At 48.2% G+C, this 13,353-nt stretch overlaps 1 protein-coding gene across 5 annotated transcripts in view; it reads right to left on the bottom strand.

Annotated features, from left to right (window-relative positions):
* MKI67 (marker of proliferation Ki-67) overlaps window positions 1–12,152 on the bottom strand; it is a 44,414-nt gene extending 32,262 nt beyond the window's left edge. The window contains exons 1-3 of one of the 5 annotated variants that reach the window (XM_039482075.1): window positions 12,123–12,150; window positions 11,323–11,481; window positions 8,169–8,281 (exon numbers count right to left, since the gene is read on the bottom strand). In XM_039482075.1, coding sequence (XP_039338009.1) covers window positions 8,169–8,260 — 92 coding nt within the window. In that variant the 5' untranslated portion in view covers window positions 8,261–8,281; window positions 11,323–11,481; window positions 12,123–12,150. Of the gene's footprint in view, window positions 1–8,168; window positions 8,282–9,845; window positions 9,891–10,060; window positions 10,162–11,048; window positions 11,233–11,322 lie in introns of those variants that run through there. The other 4 variants (XM_039482077.1, XM_039482079.1, XM_039482074.1 and 1 more) reach the window with 4 other exon arrangements.
* Window positions 12,153–13,353: the final 1,201 nt, after the last annotated feature.

Below are 13,353 nucleotides of genomic sequence, written 5' to 3'. Positions count from 1 at the left end.
GTCTTGCCGAAGTAATAGTGACGAGGAAGGCTGTCTTCCAGGAAAGGTACAGCAGCGAGCAGGTGGACAGTGGTTCAAAAGGAGCACCCATAAGCTTGGCTAGCACCAGGTTGAGATCCCAGGTAGGGATCGGGTGTCTGACTTGAGGGTACAAACGTTCCAATCCCTTGAGGAACCTCGAAACTATGGGGTGAGAGAAGATTGATCGGCCATTTTCCCCTGGGTGGAAGGTGGAGATGGCTGCCAGATGGACCTTTATGGAAGAGACCGCTAGGCCCTGTTCTTTCAGGGACCAGAGGTAGTCCAGGACAGTAGGAACGGACACCTGTGTGGGGACTGAGTTACGCTGAGCGCACCAGCAGGAGAAACGCTTCCACTTGGTCAGGTATGTCATCCTAGTGGAAGGCTTCCTACTGCCCAAGAGCACCTGTTGGACCGAGGCAGAGCAACGCAACTCAGACTGGCTCAACCACGCAGCAATCACGCTGTGAGATGAAGAGACTGTAGGTCCGGATGGTGAAGCCTGCCGAAGTCCTGTGTTATGAGATCTGGCCAGAGTGGCAGGAGAATCGGGTCTGCCACTGAGAGGTCGAACAACATGGTGTACCAGTGCTGCCTCGGCCACGCTGGAGCAATCAGGATCAGGTGGGCGCTGTCCCTGCGGAGCTTGACTAGGACTCTGTGGATGAGCGGAAATGGTGGGAAGGCATAGAGTAGGTGCCTCTTCCACGGAATCAGGAATGCGTCTGAGAGGGAGCCTGGGGAGCATCCCTGGAAGGAGCAGAACACCTGGCATTTCCTGTTCTCTAGGGAGGCAAAGAGGTCGACGTGGGGAAACCACCACTTTTGGAAAACAAAATGGATGACGTCCGGACGAATCGACCACTCGTGAGACAGGAAGGATCTGCTGAGGTGATCCGCCAGACTGTTCTGGACTCCTGGGAGAAAAGACGCTAACAAGTCAATTGAGTGGGCTATGCAAAAGTCCCAGAGGTGGAAGGCTTCTTGACAAAGGAGGGAGGAGCGAGCTCCACCCCGCTTGTTTATGTAAAACATGGCAGTTGTGTTGTCCATGAATACTGATACACAACGGCCTTGGAGATGGTCTCAAAACACTTGGCATGCTAGACGGACCGCTCTCAGCTCCCGCACATTGATGTGTAAGGCCAGCTCTTGAGGTAACCAGAGGCCTGAGTGCGAAGGCCCTCGAGGTGGGCACCCCAACCCAGAGATGACGTGTCCGTGGTTAGAGCCATCGAGGATTGCGGTGGGTGGAATGGCATCCCTGCACAGACTAGAGTGCGGTTCAGCCACCAGGTTAGGGAACCTCCTGGGGAATGGTGAGCACCGAGTCCAGGCTGTCTCTGCGTGGTCGGTATATTGAAGCAAGCCAGGTTTGAAAGGGACGGAGGCGTAGCCTCGCGTGCTTGGTCACGAAGGTGCAGGAGGCCATGTGACCTACCAGTCTGAGGCAGTTGCGCACCGACGTTGTCGGGAAGGTTTGAAGACCTCGAATAATTGAAGCCATTGCTTGAAAACGCAACTGCGGGAGGCAGGCTCTGGCCAGACTGGAGTCCAGAATCGCTCCAATGAAGTCTGTTCTCTTTGTGGGTGTCAGAGTAGACTTCTCTGTGTTGATCATCAGGCCGAGGCTCCCGAAGAAGTCTTTGACGATGCGCAGGTGCTGCGACACTTGTAACTGGGAAGTCCCTCGAATGAGCCAATCGTCGAGATACAGGTAGACGTGTACCCGACGACACCGGAGGGAGGCGGCGACTACAGCCATGCATTTTGTGAACACACACGGAGCCGTAGAAAGGCCAAACGGGAGTACAGTGAACTGAAAGTGTTGATGGTTGACCACAAAATGGAGGTACCGTCTGAGTGATGGGTAAATTGCGATTTGGAAATATGTGTCCTTCATATCGAGGGCGGCATACCAGTCTCCTGGATCCAGGGACGGGATAATGGTCCCCAGGGTTACCATGCGGAACTTCAGCTTTATCATGAATTTGTTGAGTTCTCGCAGGTCTAAGATCGGTCGTAGACCTCCCTTTGCCTTGGAGATTAGGAAGTAGCGGGAATAAAACCCCTTGCCCCTCATGTCTTTTGGCACCTCCTCTATGGCTCCCATGGCTAGGAGCGACTGGACCTCTTGCAAGAGGAATTGCTCATGAGAGGGGTCCCTGAAGAGGGACGGGGAGGGAGGGTGGGAAGGTGGGGTTGAAACAAACTCTAGGTGGTATCCCAATTCCACCGTGCGCAGGACCCAACGGTTGGAAGTGAGCTGGGACCAGGCAGGGAGGAAATGGGAGAGGCGGTTGACAAATGGAGGAAAAGGATCCGGGAAAGTAACTGATGGGCCGTCCTCGGGCATCCCATCAAAAGTTCTGCTTGGTCCCCGCTGGTGGTTTAGGGGGCACCTGATTTTTACCTCCTTCGGGGCCAGACTGCCTTCAACGATTGCCTCTACCACGCCTTCTGCTAAAGTCCTGATGCGGCCTAGGCGTGGCGTAAGGGCAGTGTGGCTGGGGCTGGAAGGTCCTGCATTGGGTCACTGGCGTGTGCATACCCAGCGAGCGCATTATAACGCGATTGTCCTTCAGACTTTGCAGTCTGGGGTCAGTCTTATCTGAGAACAGGCCCTGGCCTTCGAAAGGCAAATCCTGAATAGTTTGTTGTAATTCGGGGGGAAGGCCTGATACTTGGAGCCAGGAGATACGCCTCATCGTCACTCCTGACGCCAGAGTTCTGGCTGCAGAGTCCGCTGCATCCAGAGAAGCTTGGAGGGCCTCAAGTAGAGCCCTAAATTCTTGATGGGACTCCTGTGGAAGAAGCTCTGTAAACTTCCCCAAGGACACCCACGTGTTAGTTATACCTACTTAGGAGGGCTTGTTGGTTTGCCACCCTAAGTTGGAGGCCCCCGGCCGAGTATATTTTACAGCCTAGGAGGTCCATGCGCCTAGCCTCCTTTGACTTAGGAGCCGGGACTTGCTGGCCATGACGCTCCCTTTCGTTCACCGACTGCACCACTAAAGAGCAAGGAGGTGGGTGAATGTAGAGATATTTATACCCCTTTGAGGGGACCATATATTTTCTCTCAACTCCCCTTGCTGTAGGTGGAATCGAGGCGGGGGATTGCCAAATGGTATCCACATTAGACTGTATGGTGCGGATAAATGGAAGAGCCACGCTAGTAGGTGCATCAGCCGATAGGATGTTGTCATAAACAGATAGTTAAGGGTTAAGGTCTCTTTTACCTGTAAAGGGTTAACAAGCTCAGTAACCTGACGGACACCTGACCAGAGGACCAATCAAGGGACAAGATAATTTCAAATCTCTGTGGAGGGAAGCCTTTGTTTGTGTTCTTTGTTTGGGGGTTGTTCTCTCTTTGGATCTAAGAGGGGCCAGATGTATCTCCAGGCTCTCCAAGTTTCCTGAAGTAGTTCTTCTATTCAGTATAGTGAGTATTAGAAAGGCGGATTCGTCTTATAATTAATTTCTGTATTTGCAAATGTGTGTTGGCTGGAGAAATCTCTTTATTTCTGTTTGCTGTTACTTTGATTATTCTGAGAAAAGGGGGGAGGGAAGTCTCTCCAGGTTTATAAGTTAGACCCTGTATTTTTTCATCCTGGTGTTACAGAAATAGTGTACTTTCTTTCTTTTAATAAAATCTTTTCTTTTGGAACCTGATTGATTTCTTCCCTTGTTTGGAATCTCAGGGGAAGAGGAGGAGGAGGGGTGGGGAAAAAGAGAATCCCTCTTTGTTTGATTCAAGGAGTTTGAATCAAGGTGATCTCTCCCAACGACTAGGGGAGGGGGGAGAAGGTGGAGGAATGGTTTATTTCCCTTTGTGTTAAGATCCAAGGAGTTTGGGTCTGTGTTCCCCAGGGAAAGGTTTGGGGGAACAGAGAGTGTGCCAGACACTGAAACCTGGCTGGTGGCAGCAAGAACCAGATCTAAACTAGAATTTAAGTTTAGAGGAGTCCATGCAGGTCCCCATCTTGTGGACGCTAAAGTTCAAAGTGGGGAATAAACCTATGACAGATGTCCACAACAGGGTCCTTTATTTCAGGGACCTCCTCCACCTGTAAGTTCATATTCTGAGCCACTCGTCTTGAGAGGTCTTGATGGGCCCTGAGATCAATCGGTGGAGGGCCTGAGGAGGATGTTCCCGCCACCGCCTCCTCAGGCGAGGAGGAGGAGGAGAGGTCCGGTACCAAGGGGTCCTATGGGGGCTCCTGTACTTGAGGAGCGTCATCTGCGTCAGGTGGAGCCTGGGTGTCCGCAGATGGTATCGGAGCCTCATCCCTGCCCATAGGGGGACGGCGGCTTACTGTCGCCTCTGATACCCGGTGTTCTGACGGGACCAACCGTGGAGCCACTGATGGAGCACCTTGGGATTGGTGGTATGCCCACGGTGTCCAGAAGGACCAGTGATAAGGCCCTTGCTCGTGGCTCTGGCTCTCTGGAAATATGTGGCTGGGGACGTCAGAGTCACGCTCCTGAGGGTAGGATGCCTGTGAGGACACCAATGTGTGTCTGGATGGCCACAGCGGTGCCGATAGACCCTGGGAGGGCGCCACTGTTCTGGATGCTCGATCCCGGGGCAGTACCGGGGAGTGGTACCGTGAGCTATAACGGTACCGCGAGAGAGACCAGGACCTTCTACCGTAGCGGTGCTGGGAGGTCGACCAGGATCTCGAGTCCCTTCGTCTGGAACGACTGTGGGAAACACGGTGCCGAGAGCAGTGCCGTGAGTCGGATCGGTACCGGGAGTACCTGGCCGGCGGCAGAGATGTCGAACTGTGCCGCGAGTGCGACCGGTACCACGAGGGAGAGCGGTGCCGGGACTGCGAGTGGCGCCGGGAGTGGGAATGGCGTGATCGAGAGCGTCTGTGAGACCGTGATCTTGAACGACGTCTCTCTGTTGGACCAACAGAAGGTGGCCTTACTAGGGCCGGTTTCCCGATGGATTGTATAACCCGCACCGGTGGTGCCGGGGGTTGAGGCCATGTAGACTCCGTCATGGCGATGAGCTCCCTTGCCGTGGAGGTCTCCGGTGTAGAAGGGAGGGAAAGCTCAACCACAGCATGAGCCGGGGAGCTGTCAGGCACTGGACTCAATGGCCCTTGTGGGACCGGAATCGATGGTGCTGTGCTCGGTGGAGCCGCAATCGGCGGTGCCACAGCCGACGGTGCCGGACGAACCGTCTTCGAAGAGCGCTCCTTCTGTTGAGCTGAAGCAGCTGGAGCGCTATGTTGCTTCCTGGGTCTCGGGGACAGGGAGCGGTGCCGAGCAAATGTCGGTGCTGGTAAGGGTCGGTGCCAGGGCTCCTTCTCAGTACCGGAGCGGTCCGGGGCCGAAGGGGCGCTCCTTACCGAAGCAGTCTGTTGGGCGCTCGGTACCGACGCTGCAGGACTAAGTGCCGACTCCATGAGGAGCTGTTTCAATAGAAAGTCCTGCTCCTTCTTCGTCCTTGGTTTAAAGGACTTGCAAATGCAGCACTTATCGGTAAGGTGGGATTCCCCTAGGCACTTCAGGCAGGAATCGTGGGGATCCCCTATTGGCATCGGCTTTTGGCACGCCGAGCACGGTTTGAACCCCGGTGCCTTGGGCATGGGCCCGTACCGGGGTGGAGGAAAGGGGCTAATCCCCGATCCCCCCTTAAACTATCTACACTAACTATAAATACAACGACTAATACTAACTATAACTACAAGAACTCGAACTAAACACACAATAAACAGTAAAGAACTACGAGTAGCTAGGGACGTGGAGATCAGCAAAGCCGCGCTCCACAGTTCCAAAGACTGTCACAGGCGGTAAGAAGGAACTGAAGGGCCGTTGGGTCGGCAGGGGTATATATCCGGCGCCATAATGGCGCCATTCCAGGGGGCGACCTAGCCGACCCACTGAATGTTGCTAGGGTAAAAATCTTCCGACGAACGTGCACGCGGCACACACACACCTAATTGGAATCGATATGAGCAAGCACTCGAAGAAATGTTGCTTTTCAATCAAATATTTACTCTAACTTGACAGCTTTAGTGAATGATATTCTGTTACTTATTTATCTACACATTTACCTACATTATCAGAGTATTCTTTTCAGACTACAGGATTCACACCGTTAGTACTTAATTCCTGGATGCAATACAAGAGAAAAGAAGGCAACATGCTGGCTAAACTGCTTAGGTACTTTTAGGGTGTTTGGTTTTCGTGCTAATGTCTAAAACGGTCAAAGAACCAGTCCTGAAATTTAAAGACAGAAAAAAATAGACGAAGCAGAGAAAGAAATATGAAATCTAAGGATTGCAAGTAAGAAATGAATTTATCTATTCTGGCTCATATCATCAGAATTGTTTACTAAATTCCAGTTGCAGGGCCAAATTTGAAGTCAGAGGCAAACAAAAAAGCAAACTTTGGCCTACAAAATCTTTCTTGCTGCTAATATGTGCAACAGAAAGAACACAACTTAACTTTCAGAGCCCAGATTGAGTTTGGAGTCCTGACAGATTTACCTGTGTATATCTGGTAGAAACTAAATATTAGGAAACTTTAAAATTGTGGGCCCTCATCTTAGAATTGGATCAGTGCAGACACATGAACAGCCTCACTGAAACCAATGGGGTCCATGTGAACAAAGGAGTCCTATAGTGGATTTGACTGCCTTATCTAAGGCTCTCAGATATGGCACTTAGGGTATGTTTACACTGCAATAAAAGTTCCCACTACCGGTCCGAGTCAGCTGACTTGGACTCTTGGGGCTATAAAATTGCAGTGTAGACAATCAGGCCCATGGGGGTGAGGTGGGGGCATCAGAGTCCAGGATCCAGCTAGCTGTATTCTGTCTACTATAAGAATTTCCTCTTCCAGTATAAAATAAAGTGTTGTATTCAAAACTAAAATTTTAAATATCTGTTTGGTGCTCTATTATTTAAATACACAAACCTATGTTTGTTTCACTTTTTCTTTTGAGTAACATTCAAACAATTCATATATAAAACAATTTATCAACTTTTAAGAAAATTTGTTTTTATTAGTTCTAAGGACAGCTCAACTTCTGTTCATGCTTAGTAACAAACATCACACATCAGCATGCTGACTTCTCAACCTGCCCCTTCCTGCCTGAGTAGCTTGCCAGATATTCAGTAGAATACCATTTCCACACAAGACAGCAATCCAAATAAGATGCCACTCAAAGTATATTTTACAGATTTTCAAAATATGATCATACAGGTTCTCAAAGTTTCTTGAGCTTGGCTCCTTTTTGGCGAGGCTTGCATCTGCCCATGGATTCTGGTTAGACTCCTTGGGCTTGATTCCTTTTTTGACTGGCAATAAAAGAAATATCCCTAAAGCCACTTGGAGCACCAAAATCAGACTGTCGATCTTAGCAAATTGCACAAATCTACAATTTTCTTACATGAGGAATGAAATAGTTAATGCTGACATTAAATTTTTATCACTGAGTATGTAACATACTTAACAGATATGATGCAGTACACACCTCTCAGAGCTATTTCATGCTCTCTGCAGACTCCTGCAGATATCTCTTCATCAGTTTAACTCTGTTGACACTTTTTACATTTTCTTTTGAAACCTTAACAACTAGAGTTACTCTTCATATCTGTTTATTTTTTAAACGAAAGCATAGATTCTGAAGAGCAAGACAAGAGTTCAAGAGATGGGTCGGTACACTGTACCACCATGTATTGACTCAGTCTGTATCCCCAGTGGCAGCAAAAGATCTCTTCTGACTTTTACCTCTAGTCCCAACTCAGCCTTGTTTTTTCCTTTAGTGACCCCCTCCCTCTTATTAGGCTTCTGTCTCCTGCTGGCCAAGCGTGAGTCCAGTTGGGACTTTTCTTCCCCACAAGCTCCCTGCTTCCTCTAGATTCACCTTTACTACAAAGTGAAGCTGAGAAAAGCCGCTATGCTGTGCAGTCAGAGGATGGAAATTCAACTGTTTATCCTGGGAACTAGCTTGAGCTTTTTTTCCTCTATTAAACATTCCCCCACTATTTGCAAATATTCAAACATTTATTTGTATTATACAGCAAAGCTTATAAAATAAAGAAAAATATAACACTAAGAAGAACAAAAAGTTAATAACATGTTAGAAATGTATTTATGTACATCAAGAGAACATTACCAATTCTTACCTTCCAAATAAACAAGAACTTGCAGTGAGTGGAAAATGGATTCCATCGGTCCCATTCCTTTTAATAACAACAATTTTCCCAAAGAGCGGCATCTTTGAAACTGGAAATCTTACCTGTAAAGGAGTGTCAAATTTACTATCCCAAATTAAGCTCTACATATTTATGAACATAGGTACCTTGGTTACCTAAATTATGTTCAAAAGACAAATTCTCTACCATTTACATGCAGAAAGATCCCAAAGTTTTTTCACTCACAAGGGTTCGTGGGAACTGTTAAATGATACCTAATAACAGGAGGTGAAAGTCGGCATATGTTCGTAGAAAGGCACACACGCAGAATTCATGGGCCATGCAGAATTATGTTTCCCCCAACAGAAAACACATTCTGATGAAAAGGTGCTCCACACACTCCTTTCACTCACAAGGGGTCACTGTGGTGCCAGAACAGAAAGCAGCCACTCCCAGGCGGGAGCAGCCCCAGTTGCGGATAGGGAAGAGAAAGAGGGTGCCTTCCTCACAGCGCCCTGCCCATGGGGCCAGGCAGGAGGCAGGTGTTATTGTGGGAACCGATAGCACGGGACACATGGGGTTGCTGGGGGGTCACAGACTGGGCTTCAGAAGGGCTAGTGGGGGGGACTGACTGGCGCAGGTGCTGAATGGGAGTGGGGATGCAGGGCCACATGGGGATCAGGAGAGGAGGGATGCAGGGATACATGGAGATGAGGGAATGAGGGAGTGCCTAAGTGGGGGTGCAAAGACACATGGAGATGGAGCAGTACAGGGACACGTGTGCCTGACTGAATGAGACAGGCTGGGTGTCCGACAGGGTCTGCATGGGGGAAGCTCCCTAACAATCCCCCCCCCCCCCCAAAAAAAAACGTGTTCCATACTTCTCCCACCCAAACCCAACAATTCTCCAAGTTCACACCCAGGCTCTTTCCCAGAAAATACTGTGCTGTTTTGACAAAACATGCAGAATTTTAAAATATTGTGCGCATTTTTTTTTTTGGTGCAGAATTCCCCCAGGAGTAACTGTATCAGGTTGATGTAAAGAATTCCTTTTCTATGTTTACATATGTTTGGTATCTAAGTATCACAACGTTTCCATAACTGAATGCTTTAAAAGGGGGCAATATAAACTATATTGATATAAATGAATGTGACTTGAAAGTTTTTTCAGATACAAAATCTGCCCAACTATTCTTAACGTGTTTATGATTATTAGCTTTCCTATGTGCCAAAATGTTTTTCCCTCTCTAATGCTGTGTGTGTCTCATTCAAACAGGGGGAAAATGACTATAGAAAAAAGGAAATCATTTGAATGGACACATATGACAAAACACTGAAAAGAAAATGCAGAAAAGAAAAAAGAAAATACAAACAGAAAAATACAATTATTTTCTTACATTTATATAACTGAAATAAATGGAAGATGTTACAAAAGAGATCAAATTTTTAAATAAATGCATGACTTTTTAAATTGACTGTGCCTGTGTAAAGTTGTGTATATTACAAAAACAGCCCTGCCAAATCTCAGTCATTTGGAAAAGAATGACTGCCTAATTTAAGATTAGTTGTCATACAATTTCGATCATTAAAATCTGCAGACATTCAGGATAAAATTTGCAGGTAAACATACAATTAAGGGATAACTTGAAAATCACATTTTCTATTTACCGAGTTTACTTTCACTGTTCCCCTATATATTGCCAGTTTCTCCGTTGCTGAAAAGATGGGAGCAGAAAACCCTGTTTATAACAGGTTTTTTTAAATTTCACATTATTGTGGCATAAATGCATTAATTTAAAAAAATTCAAGCATCTCTAGCATACGTATGTTACAAAAACCACCTTACATTATTTAAACTGAAAGAAATGTATAAGACCATTTACTTTTCACCCTTTTTTTGTATTTCCCTCCTCACAAGGACAGAACAGGTAGTTTCAGTTTGTTTTGATCCATTTTAATTTTAGATTCATGCACCAGCACAAAACTGCAGTATTAGAATGGAAAACAAGGAACAGACTCAATTAAAAGTACTCACCTTTCCTATTTTTTGTAAACATGAATTCCTATTGATCTCATTTTATCTAAGATTGTTTTTAAAATTTTCAAATATTGTGTCAAATTTGATAGCGTCCCTTTAACAGAATCTTCATTTTTGTGCTGTATGAATTTAAATGAAACTTCTTTAACACTTATCCTAATTGTCCCCCAACTTGAGGATTCAGGCCAAATGCAAGCATAAAATAAAACGTCACATCATCTGTACAGGTTTCTAAACTAATTAATCATTTGCAAATAAATACTCTCAGAGGATGTTAGAGGACAGCCTGTTGCGCCTATGTACAGTAGTTAAAAAACAAAAACAAGACACCGGGAGGAGGGATTATATGTCAACCACCGCGAGACATTTGTAGAACCAGCTGGAGGAGAACCGCTTGAGAAAATGACAAATCAGCATGGGCTCTGCTTGAAACGAGACTGTCAATGTGAAGATGAGGAGACTTTGACAGTTACAATAGAAATCATTACCTGAGCCACCTACCAAAAAGCTACAATACACACATGCCCCGAGCTATTTAAGCAGCTGGACCCTCTCCCGTGAAATCTCCACAACCCATCCCCCCCCCCCAATCAACACAGCCCAGGGTCGCCCCCTCCCCCAGATCAACACAGCCCAGCGTCGCCCCCACTTTCCCCTCAGGGCTCCCTCCTCCATTCCCAGCCACAACCCAGAAACAAGTTATTCGTTCCGCTTCCTCACACACCGGCTCCCGGCGCCCCCCGGTAGACAGACGCGGGGCGGAGATACCCCCGCAGCGACCTACCACTTACAACATCCCTTCAGACTGGGGGGCGAAAGAGACGGGCTCCTACCTGTCCGATTGTCCCTCACGGTCCGTTCATCCAGATCTCGCCGGCAGGGCCACATTCAGCCCCCAGCCCGATCCCTTCACCGCGATGCCTGAGCGTCTCCGCGCGCGCGTAGACTCTCAGCTCCAGTGACCTAGTCACTCACCGCCCACGGCACTGCTGCAGGTCGGACCCGGTACCGAGACCGCCTCACTCCGCCCTACGTATCCCTTCACCAATCAGCACATAAAACAAACCCCAGCAGCCCCCACAATACTGGCCTGCTTCCTTCACTCACCTGCTGACAGAAATCACCCTTCTGGAGCTGCAGAAATTCCGGCCGCCGGGACAGACATCTTTCCGGGACTATTTTATTTCCCTCCCTCCTGGGCGAGTGAGGAGGAAGGATACAGGGACTATCGATGATAATCCAATTCGAAAAGGCGCGCGAAACAGTCTGAGTGGTGGAAGCAAAATCACGTGATGGCAAAGAGGGCCCAATGGGAAGCGCTGGGGCTGTTTAATTTTCAAATTGGCGGTAGACGAGCCGGGACGGACTGTAGGGAAACAGACGGAGAAGGGCGGGATCGCGCTCGCGCGCGCGCCATCGCCGCTTCTCCTCTGACCCTTTCAAACGCTGCCCGGGAAGTGCTTTCGTACGGCTGCGTCTTTTCCTAAAAATCTGAAAGCTGCTCCCGCCAGACCTTCACCAGAGGGAGCCTCCAACTGTCCCGCACGCGCCCCGGAGCTCTCCGCCCCTCACATCGCCGTTAACTTCCCGCACCCCAGAGCGCGTCTCTGCTTCGCTGCATTGTTTTATCCCCAGTCTCCTCGCCGCTTCACCGCCCCTCCCCAATAGCCCGCTCCCTTCAGCCCGTTCTGCCTTAGCCTAAGAGCCTAATGCCACCTCCCCCGTCTCCTCCTGCTCCTGGACCTGGCGCGCCCTGCTGACTTTCACTCCTTTTCGTTTGGCTGATTGGGCAGGACTTTGGGAGTAGCTCCTGCTGCTGGCCACCATGGGAGACTCCAGTGTGTGGGCCCAGCATCCCTTTCCTAAGGCTGTGAGACCGTCACACCAGCGACTGGGTTGTCTCTGACCTGGCGAAGTGGAGCATGTGGCACTGCACGGGTTTACCCCTCACTGGTGCTGGAAACGACTGGCCCTGACTCTGCCCTAGGTAACTGTGACGTTATGAGTGTGCTATATCTCACTGAAAGATGACAGGGCCAGAAAGATTTAATTAACTCACAGAGTGACCTGACCCATGGCCGAATTTTAGAAACGGGTTAGGAATATATGTAAATGAATAGAGTTTTGAAATGCAAGTCTGCATTGTTTAGGGCAGTGGTTCCCAAACTGGGGTTTGTGAACCCCTGGGGGTTCACGAAATGTTACAGGGGGGTTCTTGGGGAAAAATTCCCTAATGGCAGACAGAGCTGTCCCTAGGGACCCTGGCATGGGGCCAGCAGCCTGGAGCCTCTGGACTTCCAAGAGCTAAGCAGATCAAAGCAAACTTATCTATCACATTGAGGAGATTTAAACTTCAAGACTCCTTATAAGAAATGGAAAGGGAGGTGGATATTTTTTCTGTTTTTTTAAATTAAATAGGCAGCTAATATTGTTTTTAAAATTATTATGAAGAACAAGTTTAAGCTTGTAATAAGTAATAAGCATGCCATAAAAACTAATTTTATATTTCCAAGATCACTGCTTTTATAATTTATACTCGGGTAAATGAGAAAATCCCTGGAAATATTCATTTTTAGGAGGAGGTTTGCGAGACTTGACATTTTAGTGAAGGGGGTTCACAGGTTGTTAAAGTTTGGGAACCACTGGTTTAGGGTGGCCAGATGTGAGGGAGAAAATATCAGGACACATGGGGAGGGAGGGGTGGTCCACCAGCAGAAAAAAAAAAAAAAAAAAGCTGAGTGGTGCCAGCAGAACAGCAAGAGGAAAAAATAAAAAAAGCAGAGTGCTGCCGGTGGAGCAGCAAGGGTTGTGCGGGGGGAAGCTGAGTGCTGCCAGCGGAGCTGCGAGTGGATTGGGGGAAAAAGCCGAGTGCTACCGGTGGAGCAGCAATAAAAAATTAAATTTAATAAAAAAAGGCGAGTGCTGCTGGCGGAACAAAATATCGGGACAAATTGTGTCCCGACCAAAGATCGATCAGGACGCGAGACTTAAATATCAGGATGGTCCCAATTTTATCGGGACATCTGGTCACCCTAGCATTGTTAGAGGTAGAAGGGTAGGTGTTTGCTCAGGTCTTGGGATGTAAGCAAACAAGTCTTGTCTATTGCTATAGCTTTGATTCAAAGATCAAAAAAGGAA

This window comes from Mauremys reevesii, linkage group 7 (assembly GCF_016161935.1).
Source record: "Mauremys reevesii isolate NIE-2019 linkage group 7, ASM1616193v1, whole genome shotgun sequence".
NCBI classification, from domain to species: Eukaryota; Metazoa; Chordata; order Testudines; family Geoemydidae; genus Mauremys; species Mauremys reevesii.
The sequence above is the reverse complement of the archived record's forward strand: the minus strand, read 5'-3'. Positions and strand labels throughout refer to the sequence as shown.